The sequence below is a fragment of the Triturus cristatus genome, chromosome 9, assembly GCF_964204655.1.
Source record: "Triturus cristatus chromosome 9, aTriCri1.1, whole genome shotgun sequence".
Taxonomy (NCBI): Eukaryota; Metazoa; Chordata; class Amphibia; order Caudata; family Salamandridae; genus Triturus; species Triturus cristatus.
Genome location: NC_140592.1, coordinates 1,056,404,214 through 1,056,424,652, shown reverse-complemented (window position 1 = coordinate 1,056,424,652; position 20,439 = coordinate 1,056,404,214). Strand labels below are relative to the sequence as shown.

Genomic DNA, 20,439 nt, shown 5'->3' with positions numbered 1-20,439 from the left:
TGGGAAGTGATCAAGAGTCCCCTCCAAAGTGAAACCTCTACATCAGAGAAAAAGCTTGCAACATCTTGCACCCAACAATAGTTGGCAAGACAGTGTTAACCCCTTCGATGCTCATGACGGAATGGTTCCGTCATGAGCATCGGTGCCCCTGTGCTCATGACGGAACCATTCCGTCATGAGAGCAGGGGCACGAAATCCCTCTGCTGCAGACAGCAGAGGGATTTCCATTTCTCCACTGTGACCTCGGGAGCTGGGGAAGGGCTTCCCCAGCTCCCGAGGCACCCCCCGCTGTTTCTGTGAATTGACGATCAGCACGCACGTCGCGCTGACTTCATTTCACAGAAACCGAAACTGAAATGAGCCTTTTAGTTTCACTTCCTACGTGCTCAGGGGGCTATCGCAGCCCCCTGAGCACGTGGAAAGATGGGAAAGGTATCATTGGAAAGGAGAGAATCTCCCCTTTCCAATGGTACCCCTCCCCAGTGGATCCCTGCTTGGGGATCGCCCCAGGAGGGCGATCCTCAAGCAGGGATCCACTCACTAGACACCTTGGGCAAGGGCCTTCGCTCCCCCATAAAGTAATGGGCACAATTCAGTCTTTCTGCCCCCCCCCCCGGGGGCAGAAAGCCCACTGAACACCAGAGATTTTTTGGGTGCATTTTTTTAGGGTGGGGGCTGCCCAAAACGGGCACGCCAGTGCCCCCGCCACCATTACAGCCTTTATGCCCCCCTGGGGGGCAGAAAGCCCACTTGACGCCAGGGATTTTTTTTTGCGCATTTGTTTTTAGGGTGGGGGCTGCCCAAAACGAGCACGCCAATGCCCCTGCCACCATTACAGCCTTTCTGCCCAACATGGGCATGGCAATACCCCCACCCCACCCCCAGAGAAATTCCAGACTTTCTGCCCCCCGGGAGGGAAGATGGGGCAGTGGCCCCTGATCTACCCCCTGGGGGGAGCACAAAGCCCACTAGGCGCCAGCGAATACGCAGGCTTTTTTTATGCGCGGGGGCTGCCCAAAATGGTCATACCAATGCCCCCCCCCACAAAAAATAGCCACAGTCTTTCTGCCCCCCTTGGGGGCATATCGGGGCGAACCCCCCTCCCCGATTCCCTACCAGGGTGGCAGAAAGCCCACTAGGCTCTGACTTTTTTTTAGCAATGTGCCTACCTGTGGATTTTGGGCCCTAGTGCAGCTGGCACGTAGGGAAACCTACCAAACCTGTACAGTTTTTACAGCTACCCAGAATTCCTTGAAAACCTCAAACTTTGTAAACATTAAACACATTTTCCTCACAATGGACCCACAAATTTCCTTCTACACAGCATTCACCCAGGTCTCCCGATAAAAATGGTACCTCACTCGTGTGGGTCAAGTACCCGCGACAGGCAAGGGCCCAAGACCTAGTGAGGGTACATCAAAATTACCTATCACAAACCAACCTGGTTTTCAAGGGGGGGTTCCATGAGTTTTTGGCCCCGGGCTCAGCGGCCATCTAGGGAAACCTACTAAACCCACACATTTCTGAAAACTAGACACCCGGGGGATTCCAGGGAGGTATGGCTTGCGCGGATCCCCCAACCTTTTCTTATCCAGAATCCCCTGCACACCTCAAATTTAGCTGAAAAAGAAAAAAAAAAAAAAACACTTTTTCCACACATCTTTGTGTGGGAAAGTTGTGGCATCACCGGGCTCACACAAATTTACCACCACCAAGCGTTCCCCCAGGTCTCCCGATAAAAATGGTGCCTCACTCGTGTGGGAGGCCCAAGTACCCGCGACAGGCAAGGGCCCAAAACGTATTGAGGCAACATCAAAATTGCCTATCACAAAATGTTTTGGGCCCTTGCCTGTCGCAGGTACTTGGGCCTCCCACACGAGTGAGGCACCATTTTTAATCAGGAGACCCAGGGAACGCTGGTTGGTAGTAAATTTGTGTCAGCCTGGTGATGCCACAACTTTCCCACATAAATGTGCGGAAAACGTGATTTTTTCAGCTAAATTTGAGGTTTGCAGGGGATTCTGGGTAAGGAAACGTTGAGGGATCCACGCAAGTCATACCTCCCTGGAATCCCCCGGGTGTCTAGTTTTCAGAAATGTGTGGGTTTGGTAGGTTTCCCTAGATGGCCGCTGAGTACGGGGCCAAAAACCCGGGTGACCCCTCCCTTGCAAAACCAGGTCGTTTTGTGATGTTGCCTCAATACGCGGGTACTTGGCCCTCCCAAAGGAGTGAGGCACCATTTTTTTTTTTTTTTTTTTTGCAAATCTGTTTTTATTGAGTTTGAATTTTAGTACAGGAATACATTGTACGGCATCATGCTTTACATACAGTAAGACAAACTTATACAGGCTGGTAAGTCATGCCGACTGTCAAGGGGAGACAACCTGATGTGTTTGTGCGCCCAAGAGTGAGGCACCATTTTTATCGGGAGACCCGGGGGAACGCTGGGTGGTAAAAAAAATGGTGTCAGCGCTGTGATGCCTTAATCCCACATAAAAATGTGCGGAAAAAGTGATTTTTCTCAGCTAAATTTGAGGTTTGCAGGGGATTCTGGGTAAGGAAACGTTGGGGGATCCATGTAAGCCATACCTCCCTGGAATCCCCCCGGGTGTCTAGTTTTAAAAAATGTATACGTTTGCTGGGTTTCCCTAGGTGCCGTAGAGCTAGGGTTCAAAAACTACAGCTAGACACTTTGCCAAAAAAGGGTCATTTTTCACTGTGAAACTGTGGTGTGTCCACGTTGGGTTTTGCGCTGTTTCCTGTCGCAGGCACTAGGCCTACCCACGCAAGTGAGGTACCATCTTTATTTGGAGACTTAGGGTAATTCAGATTTGTAAAGCAACTATTACCTATTGACTTTCAATGCATTTCTGCCTTCAAAATAAAAGACAATGTGCAAAAAAAGTAAACGATCGATAATTCTCATGCTAGTAGGAGTATTACCAATTTCGGAAATGTGCAAATATCTACCGTTTCTAACCTCTATATTTTGTTCCCATTTCAGAAATATATAGGTGTCTTTCATACCAATTTTTCCATGTATACAATTTCCCAGAATATTTGCTATATAAGCCGGTACATAATAAAAAACCATTGCAAGTCGCTGCTCAGTTTTTGGCTCTGGGTTTGTCGGGTTCTTGGTGAACCTACAAGTCCTATATATCCCCACAACCAGTAAGGTCTAGCAGATGTAACGGTATATTGCTTTCAAAGAGCTGTCATAATTAGAAGAAGTTACAGGTGAAAATGATGACACAAAAGGCTGTTTTTTTCAACTAATTTTAAATTTTTCCTATATTTAACTGTTTCTTTCTATAAAGAAACCTTGAAGGATCTACACAAATGACCCCTTGCTGAATTCAGAATCTTGTCTACTTTTCAAAATTGTATAGCTTTCCAGGATCCATTATTGATTTCATACCCATGTCTACCATTAACTGGAAGGAGGTTGAAAGCACAAAAAATAGCAACAATAGGATGTCCCAGAAAAATGACAAAACTGTATAAACAATTTTGGTTTTCTGACAAAAGTCTGTCATTCCCAAAAAGCTGGGAAAAATTGTGATTTCAGCCCCACAAACCCTTTTTTGATACCATTTGTAGGGAAAACCCCAGACGCTTTCATTTGCAGCACTTTTTTCCCCATTTTTCCACAAAAAACCCCAAAGTTTAGCTGTATTTTGGCTAATTTCTGGGTCCTATCCAGGGGAATCCACACACCCTGGGTACCTTTAGAATCCCCAGGATGTTGGAAGAAAAGAACTCAAATTTGGCGTGGATACCTTATGTGGTCAAAAGGTTACAGGGGCCTAAGCGCGAACTCCCCCAAATAGCCAAAAAAAGGTTTAGCACAGGGGGGGGGGGGGGGGGGGGACGGGGAGGCCTAGCAGCGAAGGGGTTAAGCATGTTCGCTACAACATCACATGCTGCAAACGTGGTGTTATCACAAGGAAAGTGACATCATGTAGGACTTGAACCAAATACAAGTGATTACTGACCTGTAGTTTTTTTTTTTTTTTTTTTTAAAAACCTTTATTTCGATAGATGCACAATACACAGCGTCTGCCTACAACCCCCTCGGGGCCGGCCGCTATGACATTGGAGAACATAGAACAATAATGTCAGGATAAGAAAAGGTTTAATTTTATGGTTTTGTCGAGTACAACGTAGTGTACTTCGAACAGAGTCGAAGCTAATCACTGACCAGGAGAGACATCACCGTTCACGGAGCACCCAGAAGGAAGCGTTATATAGGAAGGCATTGGTAAGGAGACAGGTGGCCACCATCCAGGGACGAAGAGCATACACTATACCACAGAATGATAAAACACAATAAGCTCCTTACTAACACTGAACCCCGACCCCGAAGAAACAAAGAAACATAAAAGAAAAGGAAACCAAAGAGGAAGGGAGAAAGAAAGAGAGAGAGGGCCATAGAGACGAAGAAGACATAGAACACATCCCATCCCCCCACCCTGCATACCAGCGGAAGGCCATGGCCCACCCCCCCCCAATAGGCATGCCTGTCGCCCCAAATGAACCCCAAGTAGGAAAGAGAGTCCGGAGAGTGGGAAATAACCTCCCAGTCTCCGACTCCCAGAGAAGGCAGGAGGAGGAAATGTTACATACTCCCGGTCACCACAGCCCATTAAGCATCCCCCACCCTGAAAATCATCAGCACAACTGAAGAAGCAAGCAAAGCGGCAGGTGGGGAGACTCCATTTCAAATGTGCGAGCAAAGCAGATAATTAGCAGCCTCATCCTAGTCCCCGCCCGCCAATACGTACAGCAAACTAAAGAAAATCGCCCAGCCCCGGCCCGATCCTGAGCGGCCCCACAGATCCACCCCCGCGGTAAACAGTAGCAATTTACACACATGCGGCACAACCGATACATAAGCAAATATTCTAGTCCGGGTCATGCCAGGCGGTCAAGCAGGATCATCAAGGGAGGCAACATCAACCCTGGCCTGAACGCGGAGACCCCACCAAACATGGCCGCCGCTGGGAGTGTACCTCAGGCAGAACAAAGGAGCAAGATGGCCGCTCACGGCAAAGAAGACGCAGAGGGAGAAGAAGCGAGAGTTCCCAGTCATAGACCATCACCACATCGATAGTGACAAACACAGTTTTCCCCACCGAACGGCACACACTCCGGCGATGTTGAGGCAGACACGGCAACACCCGCAGAGGCAGAGTCTCAGCTTGTAAAGTGGAAGGGAGCTTTGTATCTGCAACTTGATCATTAGACAAACCCTCGACACTGTAACCAGGGAGAGGACGATCCATAGTACCCCCCTGTCGCCAATTTGTATCCGCCTCAAAGGGAATGAGAGGCATTGGGGGGTCAGACAACTGCAGTAGTTCCCTGGATGGCATAGCAGCATCGATCTTCCACTCCAGTTCTCGAGTGCGTTGGCACCATGTCGCCCGCAAGTCCCCCAGGGCTAGAAGGATATCACCATAGGTCAGGTCTGCTCCCTGCTGCAGCATGCCGACTGTATGTAAAGGCGCCACCGGGACACCCTCCAGCTCGACAGCAGGCAGTGAAGCCTGCGTCAGGGACATGGCGGCCTCCGCCTCTCCGGCGAAGCAGACCGGCGCCGACACCATTTCCGCCGCCAGCCCACCTCGGAGGGGTGAGGGCGACTCCATAGGACGGAGGAACAATAGTGAGGGCAAGAGGAGTTGCTGCTCGCTATACGGGGCTCACACGATGGGAGAGCCCTCGGCTGTGTTGCAATGCGGGTGGTGGGCGCTCTCAAACGGTCACCGCTCTGACCGCTGGTAGGAGGACAAAGGAAGATTCGCCAGCCCGGACCCAATCGTACAGGAATTCTCTCCGTCGCGAAGAAGGCTCCGCCAGGCCGCCCACTCCACGTCCGGTCACATTTCCCCCGGCGCCGGTCCAGCCCCAGGTCGTCTCACCGTACGTGATAAGCGGTGTCCGGCGGTGGTGGTCGGGCCAGAATGCGTGGGCAAAGTCCAAAGTCGGCAAACTCTATGAATCCTCGACCAAAAAAGCCGGCGGGAACATCGGAGGAATGCGGGAAGTATCAGCGCATTCGTGGTTACATTTGCTCGCGCCGTAGGCAGGATTAAAGATCAGGATGTCATGTAAACAGCAGACGGGCTGCGGAGCCGGGAGCTCAGACGTCCTGTCCGTCCGCCATCTTGGCTCCTCCCCCTCTGTAGTTTTTTTTTTAAATATTTTTTTTTTATTGAGCAGAGCAGAGCAACGTCATAGCATCCATATACAGAATACAATTTATGATGACAAGATGTGATAAATACAAAAATACAATAATTGAAACCTCTAAAAAGTGTTATATAGCCTTCCCAACTAAGTTCCTTCCTTTATGTTACTAAAAGTAATAATCAGAGATCTCATCCATATTAAGGAAGTGACATAATATACTAAACAGCAAACAATAAAGTGCTATAGGGAGAGATATAAAATCCGTAATTCGTGAGCAGCAATTGTATATAGAAAAGTGCTAGTGCTTCTCAAGTATAGTCATTTGGAGACAAAAAAGTGCGAGTGCGTCCATTTATAATATATAGGATAGCCTTCCCAAGCAAGTTCCTTCATTCCTTCCCTTGTATTACTAAAAAATAATGATCAAAAATCTCGACCATGTTTGGGAGGGAACTCACTATACCATACAACAGCAGTAAAGTGCTATAGGAAAAGACGTGATATCTATCATTGTAGCAGCAATTGCATAAAGGAAAGTGCTAGTGCTTTTCAAGTATAGATTGTTAAAGAGGAGCTAGTGCAGCAATCTACAGGGACTGCTATACTTTATAACAAAATAAAATTCAATTTCCTAAGCTTTGCCCCTAAAAAAAACCAAAAAAAAGAACACAGAAATATTAATAGATTCGATTGAGGAAGTGCAAAAATCGCAAAGAAAAACATTTGATTGTAGAAACTGCTACAATTATTACCAACATGACCCAGACATTATTCAGTTTCCTTTATCTTTTTCCAGATCACTAAAATACTTCCAGTTTTTCTCAAATTTCTTAATGGCACCACCCGGCTAGCATATGCTCTTTCAAAATTACAGGTTCTTCTCATTTTCATCCACCATTTCAAGTGAGAGGGAGCATCGGTGGACTTCCAATTCTGTAGAATTTAGGAACGGGCAACCATGCAAGAAATAAATATAAAGGTCTCCTCAGCCCTACTAGTTATCGTTCTATTTTTAACGATGCCGAACAAAGCCAATTCGGCCTCTGGCTGAATACTTATCCCGATTGCCCTTCCAAGATCCACAAAAATTGCATTCCAAAATACTTCTAATTTCGGGCAAGAGAAGAAAATATGGTGCCAGCCACCCTGACCATTAGCAAGACATCTAAAACACTTATTTTCGACTTCCGGGTATCTTTTCCCCAAGGCCTCCGGTGTCAAATAGGCTAACCAACGTGATAGAAAGGCCATCCTTTTAAAGTTAGCCGCTCTTAATGCTTTATTGCCTAAACGACAGATCGTCTCCCAGTCCTTACATTGAAGACTGCATTGTGTCATGTGGTCTATTTTTCTTAGGTGGCTTTCAACTAGTGGCGTTTGATTCTGTTGAAGTAGCAGCCTATACCAATTCCCTATACCCATTATTTTGGCCCCGTATAGGGCTACCGCTAGTTCGGATGGAGAATTAATAATGCCATGTATTTTCCTTATAAAATATACAATCTGTATATATTCGGAAAAAATAGGTCTATTCGGGCTGTTAGCTCTAGACATCCCCTCTTGCCACAAAATCATTCGATTGAGGATGAAAAAGTGTCTTAATTCTTTTAGCCCACACTTTTCCCATTTAATTAAATGATTTTTATTCAATTGGAGCCAGAGATCTAAACATTCCCTCAGACTCAAGAATTGCATGCCGGAGGAGTCTATTTTTTTTTAAAAACACTGAAGTCTAAAATAATATTCCCTTAAGGTCTTATATCGGGTTTTTTTGGGATATTTGGAAGTTTTTAGGAACACTTGTAAGTTGGAGCTATTTTCCTGTAGCATTTTATCCAAAAAGAAGCTATCTCGCTTGGATGTCGATCCCATCAGTCCCGCCACTATATCTAAAAAGGCGGCCTCATAATATGTTTTCACAACTGGTAGGGCTAGACCGCCCTGTGAGGTAGATAATTGTACTATTGGCAATTTGACCCTAGAAATTTTTTTCCCCCATACGAAACTTCTGAACATTGTCTCTATTTCTTTAAAAAAGGAGAACTTGATTTTTATAGGGATATTGCTAAATAAAAATATAAGCAACTGAAGTATTGACATTTTGATAAGAGATACCCTACCCACAATTGAGAGTGGTAATAAAAGCCACTGGTCAAAAAGCTTCTTGATTTTATCTTTCATCCGGATGTAATTTAATTCATAGAGCTGGTGGTAATAAGAGTTAATATAAATTCCTAAATACCTAATCGGATCTTTATTGGCTGCTTGTGTTCTTAAGTCCGATGGAAGATAATTAAGATCAGTATTTAAAGCTAGTATTTCCGTTTTATTGGAATTTATTTTATAACCACCAATTAGTTCAAATTCTCTAAATCCTGTTAGCACACTGTCAATATTTTCTTTATCGGGCCTCAGATATAAAATAATGTCGTCGGCAAATAATTTGATTTTGGGGATTCGGAAAACCGGAGATCGAATAGCCGTATTATTTCTAATCTTAATTGCTAAGGGTTCAATGAAAAAGATAAATAGCAACGGTGAAAGAGGGCATCCCTGCCTGGTCCCTCTATTAATTTTTATCGAGCCGGCTGTTTTCATGTTGAAAAAAATCTGGGCCGAGGCGTCTTCATAAATGTTACGTAACATATTAACAATCTGGGCTGGAAATCCAAATTGTCTTAGGGTAAAAATCAGGGTGCTCCAATTGACTAAGTCGAAAGCTTTTTCCACGTCGACCATGACGATACATGCCTGAGTCAAGTTGGTATTAAAATAGTCTGAAGCTTGAATTAAGAATTCGGTGTTGGCTGCCATGGATCTACCGGCTATAAATCCGGTCTGGTCACTACTAATCACCTCTTGAGCCGCAAATGTAAAACGTTTGGCCCATATTTTCATTAAAATTTTATAGTCCGAATTTAAAAGACTTATGGGCCGGTAGGAATTAATATTTTCTGGATTTTTGTCTTTCTTCACGAATGACACAATTGTCACCTCCTTAAAAGTTGCCGGTATGCGACCTCCCTCTTTAATGTTACTAAATAGTTGTTTCAGAGGGGTCAGCAATTCTTTTAAGAATAGTTTATAAAATTCGATGGGAAATCCATCTGGCCCACATGCTTTTCCCCCGGCGGTTTCTTTTACAGAGGTGGATATTTCTGCTGTTTCGATCTCTGATTCTAGTTGGGAAACCCGACTCTCAGAAAGTTTAGGAATTGCGACTTTGGAAAAATAATTAAAAATCATATCGTCGCCTGTTGAATATTCCGTTGAGTAAATACTATGGTAGTGTTTAACAAAGATCTGTGAGATCCTTTCCCTGTCGACTTCATCTCCCCCGGTCTGAGGGTCTTGTATCATTAAAATGAATGCTGACTCCTGTTTTTTCCTTGTTGCATTTGCTAGCAATTTACCTATTAACTGATTTTCTTCATAGACCTTTTGCTGGTACATTTTGGAACTACAGATCTCTTCTAAAATGAAAAAATCCCGCAAGATGGTTTTTGCCTGTTCGAATTTGTTGGGACATTTCCGATCCCGAAGAATATGTTCTTTCTCGACTGTAGCCTGAAGTTGAGCTATTTTGAGGGATCTTGCTTTGGCCTGGGCTGCCGTAAAGGCAATAATCTGACCGCGGGCAGCAGCTTTAAACCCACCCCAGACCGAAAACACATCAGCGGTGTTGGAATTTAAGTTAAAAAAATCCAAAATCCATTCCCTGAAATCCTTTACCCAGTCCTAGTTTTGGAGGAGAGTACGGTCGAGCTGCCACCTCGGCCGCTCCCCTTTCCCACCATCTATTACAATCGTAAGTTCGATTCTGGCGTGGTCAGAAAAAGGATTGCACCCGCTATCGATTTTTAAAATTGGAAGAGATCTTGATACAAGATAAAAATCGATTCGCGATGCAGTGGCAAAGCGGTATGAATAACAAGTGAATTTTGTGTCTTCCGGATTCCTAATTCACCAAGGATCTACCAGTTGATATTCTTTTTTGAGGGCCTCCACCACTCTTAAAAGTATTTGGTTTTAATTGTTTTTTATTTTTATTTGATGTATCTTTCCTCAAGTTTTGTATAAAATTAAAATCACCTCCTAGTATGTTCTGTCCTGGGATTCCCCTCAAAGACTCATGGATTTTAATCAGACTTTCAGTCTCGTCAGTAACAGGACCGTAGTAATTAACAAGATTGAAAAAATGTCCCTGTAATTTAACCATTACCCATATCCATCTCCCCTGTGTGTCTCTCTGAACTTGTAGAATTTCCCAGGGTATTTTTCTAGAATGATAAATTGCAACTCCCCTCTGAGCCAAACCAGCTGATGCGAAGAAAGCGTGGGAGAAAAATCTGGGTAAAAAAAGTTTGAGAATTTGATTTTAGGTGAGTCTCTTGAAAATATACTATTTGGGGGTCAAATGAAATTAACCATTTTATGAGAGCGCCGTATTTTTGCTTATTTAACATTCCATTGGCGTTGACTGATAAGATTTTGCAATTGCTAAAATTCATTTAGATTTCTTGTTACAGATAAACTTAAATTTCTAATCATATAATTCCTATGTCGTTTACTCCTGGCTCCTGCTCCTTTTCTTTTTTGCTCTGATTTCTCCCCTCCCTTCCTCCCCTTAGAATGTGGATACCCCAACCACATTTCACCCTTCCCTCCTTTGTTCATGGGTGTCATGGTATTACACCCGGGTGACCCTTCTACCCCTGTGACCCCCCCACCAGAACATCAAAACCAAAAAAAAAAAAAAAAAAAAAAAAAAAAAAAAGAAGAAAAAGAAAAAAAGGAGAACAAACAAAGAAAACAGAATTAAGCAGAGCCATCATGCCGCTCTTTTAACCCCCTCTTCTTGACACCCCCTGCCTATTTCAACCTCTACCCTTCTTTCCTTTATAGCGAAATGTACTTCTTCAAATTATTAACCCTGCGAGATCTCCTTCAATAACGCCTGCGCCTCCTCCAGATCTGAAAAAATAAAGAATTTGCCCTTTACTAGCACTCTAAGTTTGGATTGCTGAGCTATTGAGGCTTGGGCTCCATGAGATTTAAATAACTGGAGGAGTTTTACAAATTCCTTCCTTCTTCGTGCTGCTAAAGCAGTCATGTCTGCAAATATACGACATTTTGAGGTTGCGTTGATAGAAAACTGTCTCTGCTGAATAGCTTTCATCAAAATTTTCTCCTTGATTCGATAATCAGCAAAATTTAGCAGGATTGTTCGCGGCATAGTAGAGTTCGGAAAAGGATGTGCAGGGACCCGATGAGCCCTGGTGATTGTGAGGTCCCCTTCAAATTCAGGAAGCACAGTCTGCTTAATGAATGTATTGACCCATTGTAGCGTCTGTGCATTTTCAATGCCTTCCGGAACCCCCACTATTCTTAGGTTTGATCTTCGTGAATGGCCCTCAATTTCCTCCAGTCTATTTTCCAAGTGTTTCCTCTTTTTTGTCGCTTCCTTCACCTCACACAAGACCGTACTGACTTGGTCCTCCTGCACTGAGATCCGAGCCTCAGCCTCCTGGAGTTTGACAGGGAATCCAGACATTACCTCCTCGATCTTTCCCAGACGTGCATGTAAAGCCGCAATTTCCAGTTTCTGGGTTCTTTTAATTTCGCGAACTTCGTCTAATATTAAATTTAGCATGTCCCTGACATCCAATTGATGGGTACTAGTTGTATCGATAGACTGATCCGTCTGATCGGGATAGCTCTGCCTTTCGCTGTGGTAATGGTTGTCCCCCCGGTTATAGCTTCTTGCGGGGAGTTAGGCAGGGTTGCATTCTGTAATACTGACTCCTGCTCTAGAAGATCAGCTACTGCCGGTAGGATATTAGATTCATGATTTTGATAGCTAGCCTGGCTATGATCTTCATCCTTTGTGCCTTCTGGGATAACTCGATGGACAGTATCCTTATTGATTCGAGTTTTTTCTGCGTTCGGGGAACCTACGGCAGCTGGGAGAGGTACTGGTTCAACTGGCCCAGTTTTAGATAGATCTAGGATTGACTATCAAGGGCGATGGAGGGATAATTTTTTTGAAAAACAGTGGAAACTGTTTGGCCCCACTCGAGCTAGCCCTTGGGCTATCTGGAACCACATTATCTGCATCGATCCCTGTCACCTCGGTTTCCTGGGGTATGACAGGGGATTGTTCTTCTTCAGAGCTTTCCAAAGTGCTGTCAAGCCCTTGAGTGTTGATATTAATTTTTCGGATTCCCTTGGTGGCTAGTCGTGTACTTTCTTTAGCCAAGGCTCGCCGAGTTTTGGTTTTAGACCGTGCTGCTGTGTCGAGTTTTATGGCCGTGCCTCCTTGTTTCAGTGGTTTGCCCATATCTTAAGCTCCCCTCTTTTATCTTTATGGTTAATTACCTCAGAACTTCTCAGTCCACAGTTCTTCTTTAACCTTTTCCTCTCCCTTTCAGAAAAAGAAGAAAAAAGATTCCTCTGCTGCTCTTCCCCCTTTATTCCTTTTTCCCTCCTTCTCCTCCTCCTTCTCTAGGCGCTGGACTCCTCCATGCCGGGCCGTTACGTTCTTTCCTCCTTCTCTGAACACCAATCGCCGCTATCCTCCCAGACCACAGCGCCAACAAAGGCAGTGAAATTTCCGTCCACCCCACCTTCTGGAAACCCTCAAAGCAGGTGTTCACATCAATTTGAATTAAATCTGGAACGGTCTCACCCCCAGTACACCTACGTTACTTCAGTATGGCATAGCGTCGAGGGGGGGCTTTTTACAGGTAATACGGGGTGGGGAAAGTCAAGACGGGGATAAACTTGCACAGTGTCCTTCCCCTTGCATGATTCGCAGGAAAGAGTGAGCACGGTGCCTCCCCGGCTTGTTCACCCGCTTACCGAGACACCGGATACTGGATACTGGATACTGGATTCCTCTTCGCCTCCACAATATCCGCGGCGAAAATGCGGAAGCTGAAACACCTGAGAGGCTCGATGTCTACAGCATCTCCGAGTCAGTCTCATAATTCAGTCATCAGCATGCCGGCTCGCTCACCGGACCCCTCTGCACCGCACCGTTCCATTCATTGCTCCTTCCGACCCTCGGCAACCTCGGCACAGGCACAGGCAGCAGGTAAGGCGGCGGGATTTTTACGACTTCTCCTCCTCTCTTCCTCCTCATTAGGAGCAACAGCGCAAACAGCAGAAACGCAGCAGAAACACGGACAGCAGAAATGCCGATTCCACCACTCCGGTGGGCGGGTTGACGGAGCAGCGGTCACCTGGCTACACAGAGGCGTGGCCCTCCATCCAGCCCCACCTTTACTGACCTGTAGTTGACAGAACTGGAGCATGCAGGAATTGATCGAATAGAAAGACTCAGGAGCAAAGAGCTGGGAGGCTGGTTTCCATTCTTTTGCAGAGGCATGTCTTTACTGATTGAGTGCATGCACCATTTTATTTTGTTTCTATGTATAAGTAGGACCCTATTTGACATTTGTTTTGCTCGTTATCATCAGAACACATCACTCCATCAAACACAGTAGCTTTAGGCACAGTAGTTGTGTGAGATCGCAATATGCGTGGAGCAGTAACACTGCTAATGCACAGCAATATCCAAACAATGGAGGGCCAAGCAATGTAAAAGGCTGTCAGCCGACAATAAGGTAACGATCCTTCAGTCATTTGTTTAAAACGTTCTTGTTTCAGTACAAACTTCAGTGCAGGATGGTGCCATCACACATGCACACTAAAACATAGTCCAAGTCGATAACTCAGTGGTTCAGAAGGTGCAGGCACAATTTCCCTTTCAAATGTTTCAACCATGAGAATAATAATAATAATAATATTAAAAGAAGGGTACACGATTACAAGCTTACCAACTCCGGGGTAAAATTCCTGTCTCCAAACCAGGTCATCAGATACTCTAACACACTTGTTACCGTGGCCTTTAAATGAGAAAGAAACAAAAAACGTAAGCATGGCATGGAATAAAGACCAATTGTTAGACTTTCCAATGATCAAATAAAGCATTAACACGTGGATATGGAAAGCTGAGCACTTCTAGGTCTGGGATGCCCCAACACCATTTAGAGCGATCACCCCCCCCTCCAGGTACTTAGGCACCATTCCAGTCCTGGGCTTCTGTGTGACAGCCTAATGCATTCTGGGAATTGTAGTCTTGTTTTGTTTTCATTGAATTATTTAGATTATCACACATGAAATATGAAAACCTGGTGAAAAGATTAGGACTATAGACAATATCTGTAATGATCTGGAATAAAGGGGTCACCCTAAACCCATTAATATAGTTTCCATAATTGATGTTTGCTCATGGTCATCATAATACTACTTCAGAACTACACTGGATGCCTTCAAAGTCTTGTAACAGGACAAAACATTTTATACTCCTCACTGGTTAGCCGAGATATGCGGATTCAGGTGAGTGCCTCAGAGTTAAACACATCCTTCTCTACAAACATATCTAGACCATTGAAATGCCCAAATCATTTATCATTGAAATCTATTATTTTGGTAATACATTTACCCACTTCAGCCTGAAGTGAGAGTAGAAAGAGTCATTGTGAGGGTGTTACTGTGTGTGTTGGAGTCCAGGGGAGATAAATGAGGTGTTATGGAGAACCTTAAAGCAGGTTCAACAGTTTAGATCATGAGCTTTGTGAACCATGACCGAAATCTCTCCATGGAGAGGAAGCCTAGTTAGGCTGCAGAATGGGGCCAAGGAACGCTCCTCTACCAACACTTTTGGCCTGATGCCCCACACTGAAGGAAGCATTTACTCGGATAAAAGTAAAAACAGATGGGGTCTCTGGGAACAGAGGTGAGAGTTGCCCCACATGTACTAGAATGCTCTAACCCACTGTATGCCCAGAAGAGTGTTGGGAAGTGCACATGAAACTAGAAAAAAAAATGTTTGTAAATTGGGGGAGAAAGGCAGGATTTTCAGAAAGTATCTTTAAGACTACACTTTCCCTACTATTTAAATCTGTAAACGCATTTCCAAACTTATGGATGAACATTAACACACCTGAGTATTTGTACTGACTAAATCTAACAAGGCACATTTTCTTTCCCCAAGTAATCGTTGGATAAAGTATGAACCAATTCTATACAATCTTACTGGAAATGCTTGCATACCGTAAGTAATTACAAAAGCACACAAATACACAGTTTCCAGAAGAAGGATGCTTTTTAAATGTTGTTTTTGTTCGTACCAGTTATTGTTTTATGGTGTACAGCCAGGCCGGTCGCACATTTAGCACGTGTTTTGTGACCGTGATGGGAGCAAGCCTCGCTTCAACTTACTTCTACGGCAGTCATAGTGCCCATTTTCGAAAAGGATGATAAAGACAACCTGCAGTGCCATATGCCTATATCGCGTATCAATTTTGTCATAAAGAACCTGGGATATGCGTTATTGGACAGACCTTCTTGTTGGGTGGAAGAGAATATTATTTCAGATGCTCAATAAGATTTTAGGACAGGCAAATCTACCATTGAACAATGTTTGAATCTTTACCTGGTTATTAATAAAGATACTATTGCCTACACTGAATCAATCCATTTTGCCTTTAAGGACCATACAATGGCCTTTGACAGTGTTAAATAGATAAAACTGTGGAGTATCTTTCTGGGAGTAGGGCTGAACCCTAACGCGTTTATTTTTTTATGGGATCTCCATGCAATTAAGTTTCCATCAGTTAGAACCTCGAAATACTCCATATGCCCTAATACTTTTAAAACAATTAGAGGGTTTTCGCTAAGGGTACAATCTTGCCACTTCTATTTTCCCTTTATATAAATGGGCTTGAATAGCCCCTAGTAGCTGTTAAGGCAGACTGCCAATGCTTCGGTTACTAATCACTCCTAGGTACTTTTATACGCGGATGACGCAGTACTGATGGCTAGGACAGCCAAGGGTTTGCAAAGCCTCCTGGGTTTCTTTGAAACATTTATGGGCAAGTTAGATCTGTCCGTTAACTTTACTAAATCTTTTATCATGGTGGTGGGTCCCTATTCGACAAGATCCAAATCATGCAGCATGAGTAATCATGCTTTGGCAAAGTTTAAGCTTTCCCTTATCTGGGCAAATTATTTGACACGGACATGAGTTGGAAACCTCTAGCTAGGGCAAAGAATGAATATGCTACTTACCAGTATGCATCTGTTCTTGGCATGTAGGGCTGCTGACATTCATATCTGTGCATAGATCGCCGCCTAGTGTTGGGTCCGGATGATTGCACATTGTTGTCCTGGAAGAGTCTTCGAAGTATCACGAGATAGGTGGCTCCTCCCCTGGACTACAGTGCGCATGGGCATCCTCTCCATCCTTAGATTGTTTTTCGCCATTGTGGCAGTGATGGAGTAGATACAGTAAGTGATGACCATGCTATACAGTAATTCTGAGTGCTGCAGCCGCTACAGGCGCCGGGGAGGAGGGTGGGCGATATGAATGTCAGCAGCCCTACATGCCAAGAACAGATGCATACTGGTAAGTAGCATATTCAGTTCGAGGCATGTGGGCTGCTGAATTCATATCTGTGCATAGAATACATAGCAGTACCTCCTATTAGCGGCGGCTACCAGTGCCAGCTGCAGCAGTCTGAAAAAGAGTTTTGAGAACAGCCTGTCCTACAGCTGCCTGCTGTTTGGAGTGTACATCTACACAGTAGTGTTTGGTAAATGTATGTATAGTGGACCATGTGGCCGCTCTACATATTTCCTGTAAAGGAATGTTTCCCAGGAAAGCCATGGACGCCCCTAACTTTCGTGTTGAGTGGGCTCGTGGGGGAATTGTTAATGAGCGTTTAGCTTTTTGATAACAAATTTGGATACATTTAACGATCCATCTGGCTATACCTGCTTTGGAAATGGCGTTGCCCTTGTGTTGTGGAGAGAAGGCAACGAAGAGTTGTTTTGTCTTCCTAAAGTTTTTAGTTCTGTCAATATAGTACATGAGGGCCCTCTTTACATCTAGTGTGTGGAGCATTCTCTCAGCGACATTTTGTGGGTTTTGAAAGAAAACAGGCAGTTCAATGGTTTGGTTCATGTGGAACTGCGATATTACTTTAGGCATGAATTTGGGGTTGGTACGTAGTACGACCCGGTTTGCGTGAACCTGTATGAATGGCTCCTGAATGGTTAGTGCCTGGAGTTCACTAACTCTCCTTAAGGAAGTGATGGCAACCAGGAAAGCCACTTTCCAGGTGAGGAATTGAATCTCACATGAATGGAGAGGTTCAAAGGGCGGACCCATTAGTCTGGTGAGGACCAAGTTGAGGTTCCACACCGGTGCTGGGGGGTGCCTTGGGGGAATCACTCGTTTAAGTCCTTCCAAGAAGGTTTTGATGGCAGGCACTCTGAATAAAGAGAGGTGCTGCCTGTTTTGGAGATAGGCTGCTATTGCGGTTAAATGGATACGTATTGAGGTGTATGCCAGATTGCATCGGTATAGGTGTAATAGATAGCAGATTATGTTCTGAATAGATGCGTCTAGCGGGTTAATGTGATTGTTGTTGCAATAAATGACAAACCTCTTCCATTTAGCTGCATAGCAAACTCTGGTAGTGGGTCTCCTGGCCTCCTTGATGATCTCCATACAGTCAGGTGGCAGGTTTAGGTAGCCAAACTCTAGGACTTCAGGAGCCAGATTGCCAGGTTCAGCTGTTGCGTATCTGGGTGCTGAATTTCTCCATGGTTCTGCGTCAAAAGCGCGGGTTTGATCCGCAGCCTTTGATGCGGCACCACGGAAAGTTCCAGAAAGGTGGTTACCATGGCTGGCGCGCCCACGTTGGAGCAACTAGGATGAGTGTAAGTGAGTGCTGTCGCAGTTTGCGTGTCACCAGCGGTATCAACGGCGCTGGGGGAAAAGCGTACGCAAATCTGCCGGACCAGTTCATTCATATCGCATTGCCCTGCGACTGTGGATGTGGGAACCTGGCGGCAAAGCTTTGGCATTTTACGTTTTCGTTTGTGGCGAATAGGTCTCTCTCTGGATGACCCCACTGCTGGAAGTACGGTTGGAGTACTGATGGGTGTAGCTCCCACTCGTGCATCTGGTGGCTGTGTCTGCTGAGCAGATCCGCCATCTGGTTGTCCTTGCCGGGGAGGTGTTCCGCCATGAGGAATATGTTCCTTTGAATGGCCCACTTCCACATGCTCTGAGCCAGATGAGACAACTGTGGAGAGTGTGTTCCTCCCTGCTTCTGTATGTAGTACATGGCAGTCATGTTGTCCGTCCGGATCAACACGACCCTGTTGCACAGGTGTACTTTGAATGCCTTCATGGCTAGGAAGATTGCCATCAGTTCCAGAAGGTTGATGTGCATCTTCTTTTGTTGTGTAGTCCATAGTCCCTGCACTGTGTAATTGAGTACATGAGCTCCCCATCCTTGGAGAGACGCGTCCACTGTCAGTGTGATTTGTGGAACAGGCTCTTGGAACGGTCGGCCCTTGCAAAGGTTTTGTGGATTCCACCAATGCAGAGAGTTGTATGCCCGACCGCTCACCAACACTAGGTCTTTTAGTTGCCCGTGAGCCTGATTCCATTGACGTGCTAAGCACTCCTGAAGCGGTCGCATATGTAGTCTCACGTGTGGGACTATGAAAATGCAGGAGGCCATCATGCCTATCAACTGTATGAACACTCGCGCCGGAAGGGAGTGTTGAGGTTTGAATTTCGAGATCAGCAGTTGCATGCTGTTGATTCTCACTAAAGTTGGCTGAGCTGTGGCAGCCAGAGTGTTGATTGTCGCGCCCAAGTACTGTTGTACGTGCGCAGGTTGGAGACTTGATTTTGGGTAATTTAGTGAGAATCCCAGATCGTGAAGAAGGTGAATGGTGTGGGACATGTGGGTGGCACATTGTTGTGCTGACTTGGCCTGAACTAGCCAGTCGTCCAGATAAGGGAAGACGTGAATGTTTTGTCTTCGCAGATGCGCGGCCACTGTTGCCAGGCACTTGGTAAAGACCCTGGGTGCTGTTGTTACTCCGAAGGGGAGAACTTTGAACTGATAGTGATTCCCTTGAATAGTGAATCTGAGGTATTTCCTGTGTGAAGGGTGTATTGGTATGTGGAAGTATGCATCCTTCAGGTCTAGCGTAGCTAGGAAATCCCCCTGACTGAGTAGTGGGAGAACCTGCTGGAGGGTGAGCATATGGAAATGCTCCGATAGTATATATAGGTTTAGGGGTCGCAGGTCTAGGATAGGTCTGAGCGAGCCGTCCTTTTTTGGGATTAAGAAGTACAGAGAGTACACCCCTGTGCCCTGCTGGGCGATGGGCACTACTTCTATGGCCCCTTTTGCGAGCATAGCAAGCACTTCTTGCTGGAGTAAATCCAAGTGTTCGTCTGACATAGGACGGTGCTTTGGTGGTATGTTGGGTGGAGTGGAAGTTAGTTCTAGACAGTACCCATGTTGGATGATGTCCCTGACCCACCTGTCCGTGGTGATGTTCTTCCATGCGGACAGGAACAGCTGGAGTCGTCCCCCGACAGGTGTTAAGTGGTCGGGGGCAAGGAGAGGGCGTCACTGTTTGTTCTTTGGGGAGGACCTGGTGTTGCCATAGCCACGTCCCCGGCCCTTGGTGCTGGATCCACGATATCCACCCCTGTTGTTTTTGTCGTAGGTGCTTTGTGTGCCACCTTTAGTATACTGTTGTTGTGACCCCTGACCCCTTGACGTTCCCCTATTTCCGGTGCGACGAAAGGAGCCACTACGAAATTGTTGCGTTTGTAGAGCCCCCATAGATTTCGCAGTGTCTGTGTCTTTCTTTATTTTCTCTAGGGTAGTGTCAACGTCTGGGCCAAATAAGAATTCTGTGTTAACCGGTAAGTTCAGGATATTGTTTTGGATCTCGGGTTTGAAGCCTGAGATGCGTAACCAGGCATGGCGACGCAGCATGACACTTGTGTTTATTGCCCTGGCCGCTGTGTCAGCTGCGTCTAGGGCGCATTTTATGGATGCATTAGTGAGGAGTTGTCCTACTCTAATGAGGAGTTCCGCTGACTCTTTATACTCCTCTGGTAGATGTTGGAGCAGTGACTCTAGAGTGTCATAATATGACCTGTCATAACGTGCCAGGAGTGCCTGTGTATTGGCAATGCGCAGGATATTCGCTGCTTGCGCTGCAATGCGTTTGCCCGATGTTTCAAGTACTTTTGACTCTTTGTCTGGGGGAGGAGCATCACCAGTTGTCTGTGAGTGGGCTCTTTTGCGAGCGTTGGCAACCACCATAGAGTCTAATGGCAACTGGCCC

General features: G+C 45.4%; 1 protein-coding gene across 1 annotated transcript in view; it reads right to left on the bottom strand.

Moving 5' to 3' along the window:
• GEMIN2 (gem nuclear organelle associated protein 2) overlaps nucleotides 1-20,439 on the bottom strand; it is a 215,314-nt gene that overhangs the window by 105,573 nt on the left and 89,302 nt on the right. The window contains exon 7 of the mRNA XM_085626925.1: nucleotides 14,040-14,108. Coding sequence (XP_085483051.1) covers nucleotides 14,040-14,108 — 69 coding nt within the window. The remainder of the gene's footprint in view (nucleotides 1-14,039; nucleotides 14,109-20,439) is intronic.